Raw genomic sequence first — 16,911 nt, forward strand, 5'->3', positions numbered from 1 at the left:
TATAAGATGTGTGTTATGGAGGGGCCCATGTGCTGTGCCATCTTGCTCGCCATTGCGCTTCCGGTCGCCCACCCACTTCTGGCCAGTTTCTGCCAGGACCAGCCTGGCCCCCAAGCACCTGCCAGACCAGGGGCCCCATGTCTGGAGGTAGAGAACTGCCTCGAGCAAGGTCATCAGCACTGCAGTCCCATCCCGCTCCTGTGCCACGTGACCAAGCCACAGACGTGTAGGACCCCAGGGGAGGAGGGGGGCAGGCAGGGCAAACCTGGCATCCACCTGCTGGAGGCCCCTGCGGCCCTGCCTCCATGAATGAGTGAGGACGTGGCCCTCAGCTGGTCCCCATGTCCCCACAGAGGGAGAAGAGCTGGTAGGAGTGGCAGAGGGTGCTGGCTTCACACTCCAGGAGCCCCGGCACAGCCAGCAGGTGAAGCCAGCATCTGCGGTGCCCTCAGCGGAGGCTGCCCCCCTGAAAGGCGCTGAGCCCACCTGCAGCCAGGGTAAGGCGGACAGGAGTGCTGGGCATTCCCTAAGGCCCCCAGTCAGGCGCTGGGGTGTGCTTCCCAGAAGAAGGGCTGGGGGGCACTGCGGGCAGAGTGGGCTAGGGTTGGCACAAGGTCACATGCACACATTGGGCCTGTGTGGAGGGCAGGGGCCTCTGCAGGGCTCACTGGACATGAGGTGTAGAGAAAGGGGGACTGCTGGGAGGTAAGTGTGGGTATGGGTAGAGGCAGGACTGGGGAACGTGGGTGGGGAGAGGAGGCCCTGGCTGAGGGGCTTGGGGGCTGTGGCAATGAGGAAGGGGAGGAGAAAGCCAGGACTCAGAGTTTGCTGAGAGAAGGGCCCTGAGAATGTCTGGTCCCGCCTGCTTCACACAAGAAGGTGTGGCGGAGGGGTGGGGAGCAGTGCCTAAGGCTCAGCACTCACTTTGGCCATGCAGGGTCAGCTGAAAACCAGGCCTCTGCCTGGCCAGGCTAAGGCTGCCTAGCTGCTGATGGGAGGTGGCACACCCAGAGGGGCTGGGAGGGCAGGTGCGTGAGGAGGAGTGAGACACTGACCAATCAGGCCAGCATCCCCGTGGGCAGCTGAGCTGCCACACCAGCCCAGGCATGGGGTCCGACCCTGTTCCTGCCAGTGCCTCACCAGCCAGGACCACGCCTAGCCCCTGGGACTCCTTCACTAAGGCCTCCAAGGACCGTTCAGGTTGGCAGGACTGGCATCAGCCGCTGAGGGCCAGCGTGGGCATGGAGTGAACCCCATTCCTTTTAAAGCTATGGTGAGGCAGTAATGTGGAGTCCAGCCAGGCCACAGTTGTTCCCAGTGCACGGTCTCCACAGCTGCCAGGCTCATCTGCAGCCTGCACCACCTGGCTCCTCAAGGCCCTGGACACACCTCCTCGCTCACCCGGGAGCGCGAAGGAGAGCAGCCCCTGGCCATCAACCCAGTCCAGACCCTGCCTGGGCTGCTTCTTGTCCCCTCCAGCCCAGCCCTGGGCTGGTTCAGGACTGTTCGAGCACCTGCGTATACAGGCTGGAGGGCCCGTGAGTCCCCGGGGGGCAGGGTGCTGGCCTAGGCTCCCAGAATGTACAGCTGCATCTGTGGGGGGAGCCAGGCAGCCAGGGAGGAGGCCTGGGCTGGGCTGGGTCAGCATGGTGGGCGGGCTGGAGCCAGGGCTAAGCGAAGGCAGCAGGGGGTCCAGGCAACAGGGGAGGGGTGTTCTGGTGCCTCTGTCTTCTAGAGCGGATCCCGAGGCCCAATCGGGGAGGGGCAGGCCTCTGGAGCCTGTGACAAGGCTCCACCCCTTGGTCCCCCTCCCACAGCCTCTGCCTCCAAGGCCCCCAGCAGTGGGGGTGCCCAGCCACCTGGGGGCCCCCTGGGCAAAGTCGAGCCCAGCAGGGCCAAGCCGCGTCTGCTGCCCAACATGCCAAAGCTGGTCATCCCCGAGGCTGCCACCAAGTTCCCTCCTGAGATCACTGTTACACCGCCCACCCCAACCCTGCTCTCGCCCAAAGGCAGCATCTCGGAGGAGACCAAGCAAAAGCTGAAGGTGACCGTGGGGGTGGGAGGGAGTGAGCAGGTTACAGAGGGCACCCCCCCGGAGCAGGTGGGGAGCAAACGTGGTGGGGGGTACAGGTTACAGAGGGCTTTCCCCCAGGGCAGCGGGGAAGAAAACGGTGGAGGGGTGTGCAGGTTACAGACGGGCCCCGAGGTGGGGGCCTAGTCTCCCCGACCAGTGCCTGCCCTACCCCCACCTGCAGTCGGCCATCCTGTCTGCCCAGTCAGCTGCCAACGTGAGGAAGGAGAGCCTGTGCCAGCCAGCCCTGGAGATCCTGGAGACATCAAGCCAGGAGTCCTCACTGGAGAGTGAGACGGATGAGGATGATGACTACATGGACATCTGAAGTGGGGGGGGGGGGCCATCCTGCCCAGGCACCTTGGCCACACCCCCAGCACTGGGACACCCCCTCAGCCTGAACCCAGGGCAAGGCTGAGGCCCAGTGGGGCCCTTCTCCAGCAGCCCCTCCCCCTCACTGCATCCCCCTGCCTTCAGGGTCAGGGTAACAGATCCTGGGCCATCAGGGCCTGCCCACCACACTAGGAGGGGACTCTGGTGAGCAGGAGGAGGAGGCTGACTGAGCCTCTTGGAGGCAGTGGTGGTCATCTGCACAGAAGGGCCGGTGTTCTTTTTTAACAAACGTTACCTTTGTAAACCTCCTGCACCCCACCCTGGGCAGCCATCACGGTGCAGAGCTGCTCAGGGACCAGGCTCACCCCACATCCTTTTTTGGTTTCTAATAAAGATGGAACAATTGTCTTTGCCTCTTTGCTCTCCCAGGGGGTGGCCAGGGCAGGCCTGGGGCTCCTGCAGCTCCCCTCAGGGTTCTGGACCCTCCTCCTAGAGGTCAGGACTTGGTGCTCTGGCAGCCTTGGGTACCTGCCAAGCCAGCAGGTGGGGGGCCCAGGAGGGCACCTGTGGGGCCAGGGAAGACCCTTGGGGTGGCTGGAGCTGGACCCCATGGGGGTGTCAGTGTGGCCCTGATGATCAAGGAGGTGTGATGGGGGCTGGAGAGTCCCACAAGGGGGGAGTGTCAGGAGGGGCGGGCCGGTGGGAAGGTCCACCTCTCACAACCTTCAACAATGAGTATGGGGCCCAGTGCAGAACGTGAACCTGGGGCCCGTGTTCAGAAATTGTAGTTTTAAGTCTGCTGCAGCAGAACACTAAGCCATGGACCTGGCCTGTTTGGGGAGGTTCAGGTTCCAGGCCACACCAGCCATCTCCCCTCCATGGCCAGCCCAAAACTGCACTGTCAGCCCCCCAGCCCCTACCTGGGGCAACCTTAAGCCACCGCAGCTTCCACACAGCCCTGTGCCCTTCCTAGGCCTAGGCACCCTGGGCTGCCCATGGTAGGGCCTGGTGCCACCACTAGGTGGCAGCGTGGGGGCCGGAACTGTAAACCCAGTGTCTAACCTCACATCTGGAGCCCTCATGGTGTAGTGGTTAAGATCTTGGCTGCTAACTAAAAGGCTGGCAGTTCAGATCCACCAGTCACACCTTGGAAACTCTATGGGGCAGTTCTACTCTCCACTATAGGGTCGCTATGAGTCGGAACCAACTTGACAGCACCCAGCAACAACAAACACGCCCACCGAGGCAGAAACAGGAAGTGACAGCCTGCCTTCCTGGTGCACAAGACCCCCTCCAGGAGCAGACCCCCAGCAAACTCCCCCAGCACCTTTCCATGCTCTCAGGGACTGCAGTGTCTAGGCCCCAGCCCAGAGCATTCCGCCATCTTCCATACTAGAGCTGTAGAGGGCATTCTCGTCCTCGGTCTGGCCCTTCTGTAAGGTTTTCCCCTTGGTATGGTCCCAGGATCAAGCCCCAGGCCAGGATCTCAGGACCAGGGCACCCACTGACAGGTACCTGGGAATGAGGGGCTTCCCCTCTGCACATGGAGGCTCTGAGAGGCTGGGAGGCTTGCCCTGCTCACATCTGTCTTGGTGGGCCAGCAGGAGTGAGGCACAGCAGGGGGCAACCCTGGGCCCCAGAGCTAACTCCCACACCCTGGCAGGCTTCCTGCCCCCTTCTTCTGTAAGAGCCAGCTCTTGGAGGCACCTCAGGGCTCCTGGCAATACACCCACCCACAAGAGGGGCTGTGGTGGGGACAGCGGGCCACAGGGGCTACAGCCTGGTGGCCGAAGCCCCAGGCCAGCTCAGATCCTGCACCGTGTTGCAGCGTCCCCTTGAATGCCTTGAGGAGCCTTGGCTGGACCCGGGTCTGCATCCAGAAGTGGCCTGGCCCAGTGACAACCCCAAGGTTGAGCCCTCCCCCCCTCCTGGCTGCTGCACTTCCAGCAGCCACCAGGCACTGCGCCTCTCCAAGACCTCTCCCTGGCTGGGCCTGTTTCCTCACCTGCACAAGAAAGGCAGACGGGGTGGGGAGTTCTGGGGAGAGTATGCAGACTCTGAGAGTGACAGCAGGGCAGGTGGGGCCGAGGGCGGAGAGGCGCCTCCGGGCTCCCAGCCAGTTGGCAGACTTGGGGCTCCCATCTCATACCTCATCACCCCAGCTCCCTTCCGCCCTGCCCAGGGTGCCCAGCCAGGGTCCGCCCTCCGGCCCGAGGATGGCGGAGGAGACTCTGGATGGGAGGGTGGAGTCAGGGCCAGATGGTCCTGCCCACCCATCCCGCAGGAGCCGCCCTCTCAATCCTCCAGTGCGTTCAGGACCAAAGGTTGCTGGGGTCCGACCCCGAGCACCGCCCCACCCTCTACCCCCTGTTCTGCATCCCAGGCTGGCTTCAGGAATGTGCTGACCAGGCAGGCGACCCGCACTCTGCCCGCTACCTGTGGATTTTGAAAGGCCGGCGAGTGGGCGGGGCCAGGGGCGGAGCTGCGGCAGGGAGGGAGCGGTCGCTGCCCACAGCCTTCACAGCCCTGCGTCGCCCGCAGACCCGGCCTCGCCATGAAGCTAGCCCTCGTGTTCTGTGCCCTGCTGTTCCTGGTGCAGCCCCCCGGCCTGGGCCCCCAGCCTGCCGCAGGTACGCCCACCAGCCTGCCCTGGCCCTCTGTTTATCTGCTCATCTGCTGCGGGGCCAGCCAGGACAGACGCTTCTCCGTTTGCTGCAGGCTCAGCCTCTGGCCGTCTGTCACCTGTCTGGAAAAGCACTGGGTGGTAGGAGGAAAGCCTGGGACCCAGGTGGAGGGGGTGCCAGCCGGGACAGATGTCTGGAGCGTGCCCTAATGCCCACCCGAACATGCCGGGGGGCTGTGGGTTGGGGCAGGGACACGGGTCTGGGGCACCCTAATACTCACCCATACATGCCAGGGGCCAGAGGACTGTGGGCTGGGGCTGGGACGGAGGTCTGGGGCACCTTAATGCTCACCCGGAAAAGCCAGGGGCCAGGGGCTGTGGGCTGGAGGAAACCAGACAGCCCCAGGCCTGCACCCCGGCCAGTGGAGGGCACAAGTATGCACAGGCGCCCCCACCCCACCCAGGACAGGGGAATGGTCAGTCCTCACCCAGGTAGGACCGAGTCCTCAAAGTCGGGGAACCGCAGCGCTGCAGAGGGATCCTGGCCCGGGAGTGATTGGGCGGGGCCCCCCACTCCCATTCGTTCCTGGTCTTATCTTACTTACTGGCATCCCTCAGCCCCCTCCCCCACCCCCTTAAGCCATCACGGGTCAATAAATATTTACTGATGCTCTTGAGTGCCAAACCCTGCACCAATGGTGAAGTGGGGCCAGGTGGCTCTGGCCCAGGCCCTGGAGGACAAGTGGGGAAGGACCAGGGTGGCTGCACCCCACCCCAGTCTTTGCCTTTGACCCATCCTCCAGGTCAGCCCCAAGAGACAAACCTCCCAAAACACGGCCCTCAGCGGGAAATGTCCTCCCCTTCCCAGAGGGAAAGGCATGCCCCTTGATCCCTCTCCTAAGGGCAGGGGTCTCTTCAGGGCACTGCCCCAAGAGAGGGAGTGGGGTGAGCGCTGCCTGGAACCCCACCTCCATTAGATCTCAAATGGGGCTTTTAGGGGCTTTCAGTGGCCACGTTGACATAGTGGCCACATTGTCAGATTCCAGCCCAGGAGAGCTGGAGAGGTCCCTAGACCACATTGAGGGCTCAGGCAACTGTGGCCCTCTGGAAAGCCCTGCCCTTGGAACGGGGGAACTTCGTGACTAAGGGTCAGTCGTGCCCCAGGAATGATTTGTGCTGAGAATCACCCCATCCATCCCCATGAGCTCTGTGATTCCCCCTGTGTCCCCAGGGGACGCCTCTCTCTGGTGAGCATCAGGGAGCCTAGATGGGACCTGGGCGTGGGGTGACCAGCCCAGTTATCAGCGTCCTCTCCCCAGGGGCCCAGGAGAGCTGCGCCCAACGCTGTGGGGACAAAAGTGGGCCCTGCTCCTGCCACCCAACCTGCTCTGGCCTGGGCAGCTGCTGCACGGACATACGGGACTTCTGCCTGGACATCCTGCCCTACTCAGGTTCCATCATGGGCGGCAAGGACTTCGTGGTGCAGCACCTACACTCTGGCCCCACCGATGGTGTGGTCTGCAGGTGGGCACCGCCTCTCACACCTGTGCCCGTGAGCAGCGACGGGTTCCCTGGGGAGGGTCAGCTGCCTCCCCCAGACCTGGCCCACCTCTTGGCCCTCTGCCCCACAGGTTTAAAGGGAGCGTGCAGACACGCGGCCACGTGGACGACAACCAGCAGGTACACTGCGTGTCACCCCTGGTCTATGAGAGCGGCCTCATCCCGTTCATGCTCTCGCTGGACAACGGCCACACCTTCGAGCGCTCTGGCACATGGCTGGCTGGTGAGCACCCCTCAATCGCAGGCTAAGGGACTTTCCCAGCACTAATCTATACACAGGGAGGCCTGCCCACTCACCACAAACACTGTGCTGGCCCAACCAGTCCTTGGGTGTCCTGCCCGGCCCGTGGGTGCTGCACCGCACAGGACGGGGGATCCCCTTGCCTTATTTCCTGACTCCACCCCAACTGGCATCCAGGCAGACGTCCCAGCCCAGAGGGAGGAGGCCACAGAGTCCCACAATAAGACAGGCTGGGGCCTCCTCGCTCAGCTTGGCTAGACCAGGCACCCAACCGCTCCCTGCCTCTATGTCCCATGTCCCATTCTGCCAGGAGCGTCTGCTCACTGCTTTGTCCTCGGTAGCCCCACCCCTCACCTTCACTGGCTCTCCCACCCAGTGCACCCCAGCAAGGTGTCAGAGACAGAGAAGTGCACACTGGTGAATGAGACCCGCTGGCAGTACTACGGCACCGCTGGCACAGGGGGCAACCTCACTGTGACCTGGAGCCCCAGGGCGCTGCCCACGGTCTACGTCACCATCGAGCTGTGGGGTTATGAGGAGACAGGTGAGTGACTGGGCCGCCTCTGCAGGGCTGGAGAGAGCAGGTGTTTGGGCTTACAGAGGGGAGAGAAATGGAATTCAGGAAGGGAGCATGTGGCTTGGGCCCCACTCCAGGCTGTGCAGGGAAGAGGTGCGGTGCCTTGGCTTGTCCTGGAAGCAGAGGAGGCCCTGTCTTCCCCAAGCCCCAAGGGCCGGCCTGGAGTAGGGCAGTGACCCTGGGTGTGGGAGGTAGCGGCCCCCCAGCCCAGGTCCCGGCTGGAGCTGCAGGGCAGGCCCTCCTACGGGACAGTCCATCTGTTTGTCCTTCCATCAGGCTGCTCTGCATGCTGTAGACTGGTGCCAGCTCCCTCCCACCCCAGGGTCCACAGAGGGGCGGGGACTGACTGAGGTCTTCTCTGCCCTCAGGGAAGCCATACTCAGAGGAGTGGACAGCAAGATGGTCATATCTGTACACCCTGGCCACAAATGTCTCCAACTCTGGCACCTTCACCTTCTCTCCCAAACCTGCGCCGCGTGACTACCAGCAGTGGGAAGTGGGGGCACTTCGTATCCTGGACAGTGCTCACAAGGCCGGGGAAAGGTAATGGCCACGCAGGTGATGGGTGGGGCCGTGTCCTGACCCCCACCTGCCTGTGACCCATGGCTCAGCGGGTAGGCTGGTGGACCACAGGAGGCTGGTGGACTGCAGCGTGGAGGGGGTGGAGGTGGGCCATGGGGTGGGGGTGAGGGTGAGCTACAGGGAGAAGGTTGGGGTGGGCTGAAGGGTAGAGGGAGGTGCAGTGGGAATGAGTCACACTGTGGAGGGTGGGTCTGGAGGAGGGTAGGGTGAGGGTTGAGCCTGGAGGGGCATGGGATGTGCAGCAGGGTGGAAAGTGGGGGTGTGCCCCCCTCAGGGCCGTGTCCCCCCACAGGGACATGCAGTCACTCTGGAGCAACGAGCATGCGCTGGCCTGGCACCTGGGTGATGACTTCCGGGCCGACCCTGTGGCCTGGGCGCGCACCCGGTGCCTGGCCTGGGAGGAGCTGGAGGATCAATTGCCCGACTTCCTGGGGGAGCTGCCCGACTGCCCATGCACTCTGGCCCAGGCCCGCGCTGACTCTGGCCGTTTTTTTGTGAGACTCCACCCGCGTCGGGGCCCAAAGGGTTGGGGCAGGGGGTACATGTCCCCCACCTTGGCTGGGCCCCTCAGGCCTCAGTCTGTGGGTGCTGATTCCAGGACCCAGCTCGTAGGAATCAGGAGGTGGCAGTCTGGGGCTGGGTTTGTGGGACCAGTGCTCCTGAGTTCCTGTGTTCCTCAGGCATCAGGTCCTGGGCCTCCCATGGAGAAACCCCAGGACAGTACTGGGGCAGAGGGGGCACCACCCAGGGAGGGGGGGCAGGCCCAAGGCTCGAAGTGACAAGATGATACCGGCCACTCTGCAGACGGACTACGGCTGTGATATTGAGCAGGGCAGTATATGCACCTACCACCCGGGGGCCGTGCACTGCGTGCGCTCTGTGCAGGCCAGGTGAGCACCTAGACTGGGGGCTTTGGCGGGTGGGGGCACCTACTGGTGCACCCTGACCTGCCCACGCCCCCAGCCCCCGCTATGCCTCAGGCCAGCAGTGCTGCTACACAGCAGACGGAGCACAGCTCCTGACCGCAGATTCCACCAGCGGCAGCACCCCAGACCGTGGGCACGACTGGGGTGCGCCCCCGTTCCTAGTGCCACCCCGTGTGCCTGGCCTCTCCCACTGGCTCTATGATGTCATCAGCTTCTACCACTGCTGCCTCTGGGCGCCCGAGTGCCACCGCTACATGCGCCGGCGGCCCTCCAGCGGCTGTCGCAACTACCAGCCCCCGCGCCTGGGTGGGTGCTGGCCAACTGTGGAACCCTGGGACCCAGGTTGAGGGGCATGGCCCGCAGCGTCTGACTCCCCCGCCACCCCCTTCCCCCACTCTCTCCCAGCTTCTGCCTTTGGGGACCCGCACTTCCTCACCTTCGATGGTGCCAACTTCACGTTCAATGGACGTGGGGAGTACGTGCTGCTGGAGGCCGGCCTGACCCAGCTCAGTGTGCAGGCCAGGGCCCAGCCAGGGATGATGCCCAATGGTAAGACTGGCCAGGGGCGCCGAGCAGGCCCAGCCTGACCCTGGGAGCTGTGACTCTGGGAGCCAGGTCGGCGGGTTGGGAGGCCAAGCAGAGTAACCCTGTCTTCCCCCAGGCACACAGGCCCTTGGCACAGGGCTGACCGCAGTGGCGGTCCAAGAGGGCACCTCGGACGTGCTGGAAGTCCGGCTGGCTGATGGGGCCAGGATGCTGCAGGTTCTGCTGAACCAGCGGGTACTCAGCTTTGACGAGCAACGCTGGATGGACCTTAAGGGTGAGCCACCACAGGCCCAGGGGCCTTCCCACCTCTCCCAGCCCTGGCAGGAGGCTGGGGATGTCCCAGGGCTCAGATGAAAACACAGGCGCCACCCAGGCCTCGTTGCAGAGTGATGGTCACCCCCTCACCCTGCGCCCCACTACAGAGGGGCCTGGGAGGGCTGGCACACCAAGTAGGCAGTGAATCCGCTCCCTCGATGTGGATCTAGGCCTGAGGTTGGGTGACATGTGGCAGAGACCAATCTCGAGGAGCTGATCTGCTTTATGGGTTGTTGGCCTCAGCTTTGCCATGTGGAAATGCCTGAGTCCAATACATGGGGACTGGTCATAAGCCCCTCAAGACCAGACGGTGGGCATGCTCCTCACCACAGCCCCTGGAACAGTGAAACTAACCCTGACTGCCCTCCCCTAGAGGGTTAAGGGAGTCCCTTGGAAAGGGCAGAGGCTGATCTGCCAGCTCCAGCATCTGACCCCCTTCCCACAGCTGTGCCGCCTCGGGAATCCTGAGCAAGTACAATGTTCTCAGCTGGGGGCTGAGGAGGTGGGGGGTGGGCCTGGCAGGGGGCGTCCAACACGTGGCCTTGGCATGGGGTTCCCTGCACGGGCTGGGCACCTGGGGGGTCCCATCACAGGTGTGGGCAGAGGTGGAGGGTTGGCCTTGGGGACACCCTCTCAACCCCTGAAGGTCCCTGCACCCCATTGGTGCTGGCCCACCCCATCCTGGGGCCATGGGGGCAGGAGATGGTGCCCATGGGGGTGGCCCTGACCCCTTATCCCCCTACCCCCCATCCAGGCATGTTCCTGTCGGTGGCCACTGAGGAGCGTGTGTCCATCATGTTGTCGTCAGGGGCTGGCCTGGAGGTCAGCATACAGGGCCCGTCCCTGAGTGTGACAGTTCTGCTTCCTGAGAAGTTCCAGAACCACACCCAGGGCCTCCTCGGGACACTCAACGGCAACCCCACTGATGACTTCACACTGCCCAGCGGGCGCATCCTGCCTGAGACCGCCAGTGCCCAGCAGCTGTTTGGGTTTGGGGCTGAGTGTGAGTGACTGCGGGAACACGCTGGGCAGGGGGCACGCAGGGCCATGGCCACCAGCAGGGGCAGCCTGACCTGCCCTGCCACGTCCCCAGGGGCTGTGCAGAATGAGTCCTCCCTGTTCACCTACGACTCCCACTTCCTGGTCAACAACTTCCTGTTCCGGCCCAAGCATGACCCATCCTTCCAGCCCCTCTTCCCTGACGAGGTCACTGCCTACTCCCACCTGGTGCATGAGGCGAATGCCTTCTGTGGGAACGACCCTTTCTGCAGCTTCGACGTAGTGGCCACTGGGAGCCTGAGCGTGGGCAATGCCACAAGGACCGCCCACCAGCTGCACCGGTGCCGCATGCAGAGCCTGCAGCCAGGTGAGGGTGGCAGGGAGAGGACCATGGGCACTGGGATGGGACCTCCTTCAAGGCAGGTGGTAAGGGGGCCAGGGACACTGGGATGGGATCCCCTGGGTCAGCAGGAAGGGGGCCAGGGGCACTGGGATGGACCCCCGGCCAGCGTCTCAGCCCTGTCACCTGCTCCCCAGTGGTGTCCTGTGGTTGGGTGGCGCCACCTGCCAACGGGCACAAGGAGGGCACCATGTACCTAGTGGGCTCCACCGTCCACTTCAGCTGTGACCGTGGCTACAGCCTGGACGGGGCAGAGGCCAGCACCTGCCAGGCAGATGGCACCTGGTCCATACCCACCCCGAGGTGCCAGCCAGGTAGGACGCCCCTCCCACGCCCCCGCTGGTGCCCCAGAACCCCAGGGCCACCCTCACTGCGCCCCCTTCCCAGGACGGAGTTACACGGTGCTGAGTGTCATCTTTGGAGGCCTGGCAGTGGCCTTGCTGGTCATGCTGCTGTACGTGCTGCTGCGTCGCAGGAAGGGCCACAGGTGACCACCCCCAGCCCAGCCCTGCCCCACAGGCTCTCCTGAGATCAGGGGTGCCCTGCCTGCTACAGACTGCATGTGTCTCTGTTGCAGGACATCATCTGGGGCCTGAGGCCATGAGCACCTGGCCTGTGTGGCCAGTTGCAGGCCAAGAATAACGCCGGGGCCTGGACACCTGAGACATGGTGCCCACTCTCTGCTCAGACCAAAGCTGCCGCCTGAGTGCAGATGCTCGACCCCGGGCTGTGGCTGTGCCATCCTGAGGCTGTGCCGTCCTGAGGCCGTGCCCATGCATCTACCAGGCCCAGACTCCATACCCTGGAATTTTAGCACCTGAGTCCCCGGCCCTAAAACTCCAGCATCTGATACTCAAATACCCAAGACCGCATGTCCTGATAGTCCAATGCCCGTAACCCTGACCCCTGGACATGTGAGTCCCAGTGCCACACAACGTGAGCCCCCAGTGCCATGCTGCCTCGGTTCCTGGACCCTGCCCTGCCTGAGACCCCAGCTGGCCCAGCCCATGGGTGTGAAGAGGACTCAGGACCCCGGAGTGGACAGCCAGCATCCCCATAGTGGAGGGACTACCCCTACACACACACACTCCAGGCTTGTAATTCTAACTTTTCTATGGACATCACTTGGAAGCACCCTGCCCCTCATATGAAGAGAAAACACAGCCTACGTGCCCCATCCCTGGTGTCCTGTGTTTGTGCTATGCCTCGGTTGCAGAGAGTTCCCCAGTTGCCCTGTGTGTCACCTACCAACAGCACCCAGAGTGACTTGGGTCTGACTCCCACCCCCTTCACCCACTGCCCAGTAACCTGGCACAGGTCCCTCCCAGCCTCTGCCTTTTCATCTGTAAGATGGATTTGAGGACCGTAACCACCTCTTCAGGTGGGACACAGGACAATGTTTGCCAGGGTTCAGCATGGGCTGCCACACTGGAGTTCTCAGGACATTGGGTGGGGCAGACTTGGACTGCCAGCCCACCTGCCCCACCCCAAGTCAGGCACCTGCCCTTGCTGTCCAACCTAGAGGTCCCTGAGAAGAGTTTCCCTGCAACAAGCTGGCTCAGACTGACGGTGAGCCCCTGATCCCCAAGCTCCCTGGCCCTTGGCCCCCCAGCCCTTGGGCCTCTGGCCCCCGGCCCCTGGCCTGGCAGGTGGCAGCTCTGTGGCCAGACGCAGTCACTGGTGGTGCCATCCCTGTTGCTCTAGGGACTGGGGCCATGTTCCAGGTCCCTGGGCCTTTAGCGCAGGAGGGTCTAGAAGCCAGATACAGAGCCCAGGCCCCATGCCGCCACCTGCCCTCCCTGCCCTTCCCCTGGGGGCACAGCGGTCAGCCCTATGTGAGGGGCAGGGAGGGGAGGGATGTAGGTGCCAGGAGAGGTGGAGGTGTAGGGGCTTCCCGGCACAGGTGGAAAGTCTCCTTTGTGGCAAGGTGCTCGTTGAGGGCTGTGAGGGCCTAGGCAGGGCAGGATAGGTCTGCCTTCACCCTGGAAAGATCCCGGTGGATGGAGTGCCAGGGAGGGCAGGACCCCAGGGGATAGTAGGCCTGGTGGCTAGGGATGCAGAGCCCTTGGGTTGGTGCGGGGAGGGAGCGGGAGACAGCAGAGGTCCCCTCTGCAGCCTGCAGTGCCAGGAGTGGCCACATGGGGGCAGCAGAGGGGAGGCTGCGTTGGGGTCCAGGTGACCAGCCCTGCAGGGGAATCCTCAGATGTTGCTTGGTCACAGCTCCTCCCTGCATCCCCTCGTCTCCCCTTTGGCAGGGCCACCAGTCATCCCCCAGTCTCAGGGTCTCAGGGCACAGCCAGGCCTCCCACACCTCAGCCCTGTCCTGGGGTCAGGGTAGGTCCTGACTGGAGGGCTTCCTGGAGGAGGCGGTTGAGCAGATAAAGGGTATGCTCGGTGGGGCAGTGCCAAGAGTGAGGGACTGGGGGCTGGCCTGGCCCTGGTGCACCCAGAAGACAGGAGGAGGAGGCTGTCAGTAAGGGGGGTTACAGGCCTGGAGGTGACAGGTGCTCTGGCACCTGGGGGTGCTCAGCCTCTGCCCACTGGGCCCCTTCCGACTCCCCACCCAAGCTCTACTTCCCATCTCCAGGAAGGGCAGGGGTGGGGCCTTGGCCCCCAGGCAGGTACTTTCCTCTCAGCAGATGAGGTAGGGCTGGGCCCACCTCCCCCAGACCTGAGCCAGGTAGCCCAGCACCTGCAGCGGGTGAGGCCAGTTCCCTCTGGCCAAGGTAGCTGGGGCAGCCCACCCCCACCTCAGCAAATGCTGAGCCCTGGGCCCATCCTGCAGCCTCTAGAGCTGGGAGTAATGGGAGGGGCATTCTTGGCAGGGAACAGCCTGAGCAAAGGCTCACAGGCAGAGAGGCGCAGTTGGGCCTGAGGGCAAGCAGGGGGACCGCTGAGGCGCCAGGCACCTCATCCTCCCCAGGTCCCACCCTGAGGGCAACACCCTTCTCCCTCCAGTTGGGCCCTTAAGCTGCCCCCGCTCCTGTCTGGAGGAAATAGTGGGGAGGCTGAGGCCTTGCTGCCTGCCCAGCTAGCCCCCTGATTCTAACTGCAGTGCCAGGGCAGCAAGGCTGGGAAGCCCCACCTGGGGTTTTCCCAGGGCAGGGAGTAGGTGTGCTGCTGGGCAGAGGACTTGAGAGGTCAGCTCCCAGACCACATTACAGGTGTGCACCTCAGCCTCAGGGAGGGGTCCCAAACATCAGCCCTTCTTGTAAGATGGGCAGCAGTGAGTGCTAGTAGGGCCCATGGGGGATGGAAGGACATCAGAGTCATAGCCTTAGAGCCCAGGGCCAGCTGCTGCCTGCAGAGGAAAATGAGCAGGAACATGATCCTGGAAGCTGGAGCTGCAGGGCGTGTGGAGTAGAGTCACACAGGAGGGGTAGGCCCCACAGGACACTGGCACCACCCTGGCTATGGCCAAGGGAGGAGGCACTGCCGGAGCCAGGGCCAGGCCCCATGGAAGTCAGAACCATGTGGACTGAGCAGGCACCCCAGAGGCCCCAAGGAGACGAGAAGTGACTACCTCATCCTCTTCCTGCCCCCAGCCTGCCACTAGGGTCTCCCACTGGCCGGATGTGGCCAGAGCATCGAGGGAGCAGGGAGCAGGCCTGTGCTGCACCCACCAGAGGCCTTGTCCTTACAGAGCTCACAGTGACCTGGATGCTCCCCTCACAGTGGGAGGGAGGCAGGGCGAGCTTCCTGGGGGAGTTGCTCCAGCCCAGACTCACAGGATAAAAACCAGTTAGGGAAATGAGGTACTGCCCAGCCCGCCAGCAGCCCAGTGTCCTCAGTCTCCTCATTTCCCAGCTGCCCTTGCAGTTGAGGGGCCTGTGGAAGCCAAGACAACCTGGTCCCAGCTCAGCCCCAGCGTGGAGGAGGACCTGCCAACCCCACTCACCCACCTGGTACTGTTGCTATTGTGAGCTGCCGTCAAGTCAGCTCTGACTCATGACAACCTTATGCACAACAGAACAACACGCTGCCCACACTGCCATGGGGCCAGTGCCCTTGTGTTGTGACCAAGCCATAGTGCATTTTGGGGTCTGTTGTTGGCTTTCTAATTAGACACCAGGGGCCAGGCTGTGAAAAGATGGTCTTGCGTTTTTCATTAGTGTTGAAAATAAATACTAACCGCACATGGTTAAAAAAATTCAAACAGCACGATGCACCTAACTAGTCCCAAGCTGATGGACAATTAAGTCATAGCCAGGCTCCAGCTTCTTCAAACACCGTTGTGCTTTGTGATTAAGTCCACGTTTACCTGCAGAGAAATTCACCACTGGTTCCACAGCTCATGTGGGTTCCTCCTGAGCTGTCCCAGCCAGCATCTCACCACCAGTCTCCTGGAGGGTGCCCCACCCTCATGGCATAAGAAGCCAGTGTTTTCCTCCACCATGGAGAGATAAACAAATATTGCTGGGCTGAGGGGCAGTCCCCATGCCCCTCCCCTATGTGCTTCTGGTGGGGATGGGCTAAGGGGGAGATTCTGGGAGCACTGGAGAGTGGAAGGGTGGCCGTGAGCTTCACACTGGGATTTGCTTATCAGACTCCTCAGCTCCACTGTCATGAGATAGAGGTGGGCCAGCCCTGCTTCACCCTCCCCTGGGCCAAGTGTGTGTTTAGCTCCTAAAACAGGTCCCAGCTTCTGCAGAACCCCTTGTCACCAAAGTCAGAGGCCACAAGCAGGGACGTAGTTTGGTCAGAGGTTTTAGTCTGTCTTCATGGGCCCCTGCTCTCTCATGTGGGTCCAGCCAGCTCTTACTCCCTCCACTTTCTATCCCATCTTCCCTTCCCACCTCCCTGTTGCATGATTCAACCCAGCACCATTCACTGGAAACTGCAAGGCAGTGTTCCCTCTGTCGGAAATCGGTGACTCTTTGTTCTTGTTCCCTGGGCCCATTTGTTTCTCTTTGCACTGATTCCAAATGCTCCATTACAGCTTGTTCTTGAGATCTGGGGTACGAGTCCTCCATTGTTCTCTATCTGCAAGATTGCCGGGGTTCTTCCTGGCTCTTCGCATCTGTGCCAATTTCCACAAAAACCCTGCTAGGATTTCAGTCAGGACCGCATTGAACTTATAGATGAGCGTAGGAAAAACTGACATCTTTGCAGCATACCAGTTACTAGTTGCCATTGTGTCGACTCTGACTCATGGCGCCCCCATGTGTGTCAGAGTAGAACTGTGCTCCACAGGGTTTTCAGTTGCTGATTTTTTGGAAGTAGATCCTCAGGACTTTCTTGCAAGGTGCCTCTGGGTGGACTTGAACTGACAACCTTTCAGTTAACAGAAAAGTGCTTTAACCATTTACACTACCCAGGGACTCTTCTTTACAATAAGAAGTCTTCCATTCCATGAACACAGTATATCACTCAATTGATTTAGATCTTTATCTCTTCAAATTATGTTTTTTTGTGTTCAGTGTAGAGGTCTTACACATGTTTTGTTACCTTTATTTCTAGGTATTTGAAGGGTTTTTTTTTAACAATATAATTGATTTCATTCTATAAGGTGTTCTCTATTTGTGGCTAGTATGTAGAAATATAATTGATTTTTTCCAGTGATCTTGCTAAGTTCACTTACTTCTAATTTGAGTATAGAATGTCTACAAATAATGACATTTTAGGTCCTCCTTTCCAATCCTTTTACTTTTTATTTGTTATTCTCCTGGTATTGTGCTGGCAAGGACTTCCTTTATACCATTGAAAGGAAGTGATGAAAGTGAGGGTTTCTTTTCTGG

At 61.7% G+C, this 16,911-nt stretch overlaps 2 protein-coding genes across 2 annotated transcripts in view; both read left to right on the forward strand.

Moving 5' to 3' along the window:
* The window catches only part of CABIN1 (calcineurin binding protein 1), a 206,852-nt gene extending 204,429 nt beyond the window's left edge, over nucleotides 1-2,423 (forward strand). The window contains exons 35-39 of the mRNA XM_023740550.1: nucleotides 354-705; nucleotides 1,133-1,200; nucleotides 1,335-1,538; nucleotides 1,818-2,044; nucleotides 2,256-2,423. Coding sequence (XP_023596318.1) covers nucleotides 354-705; nucleotides 1,133-1,200; nucleotides 1,335-1,538; nucleotides 1,818-2,044; nucleotides 2,256-2,399 — 995 coding nt within the window. The 3' untranslated portion in view covers nucleotides 2,400-2,423. The remainder of the gene's footprint in view (nucleotides 1-353; nucleotides 706-1,132; nucleotides 1,201-1,334; nucleotides 1,539-1,817; nucleotides 2,045-2,255) is intronic.
* An 800-nt stretch (nucleotides 2,424-3,223) lies between these two features.
* On the forward strand, nucleotides 3,224-15,096 carry SUSD2 (sushi domain containing 2). The gene is made up of 20 exons (XM_004386208.1): nucleotides 3,224-3,402; nucleotides 3,869-3,915; nucleotides 4,093-4,647; nucleotides 4,788-4,860; nucleotides 4,946-5,034; nucleotides 6,347-6,551; nucleotides 6,659-6,810; nucleotides 7,205-7,372; nucleotides 7,774-7,948; nucleotides 8,280-8,481; nucleotides 8,792-8,877; nucleotides 8,951-9,219; nucleotides 9,319-9,462; nucleotides 9,575-9,733; nucleotides 10,529-10,777; nucleotides 10,868-11,140; nucleotides 11,311-11,487; nucleotides 11,561-11,660; nucleotides 12,786-12,997; nucleotides 14,993-15,096. The coding sequence occupies exons 1-20, from the start codon at nucleotides 3,224-3,226 to the stop codon at nucleotides 15,094-15,096; spliced, it is 3,618 nt and encodes a 1,205-aa protein (XP_004386265.1).
* Nucleotides 15,097-16,911: the final 1,815 nt, after the last annotated feature.

Source organism: Trichechus manatus, unplaced genomic scaffold, assembly GCF_000243295.1.
Source record: "Trichechus manatus latirostris isolate Lorelei unplaced genomic scaffold, TriManLat1.0 scaffold00157, whole genome shotgun sequence".
Taxonomy (NCBI): Eukaryota; Metazoa; Chordata; class Mammalia; order Sirenia; family Trichechidae; genus Trichechus; species Trichechus manatus.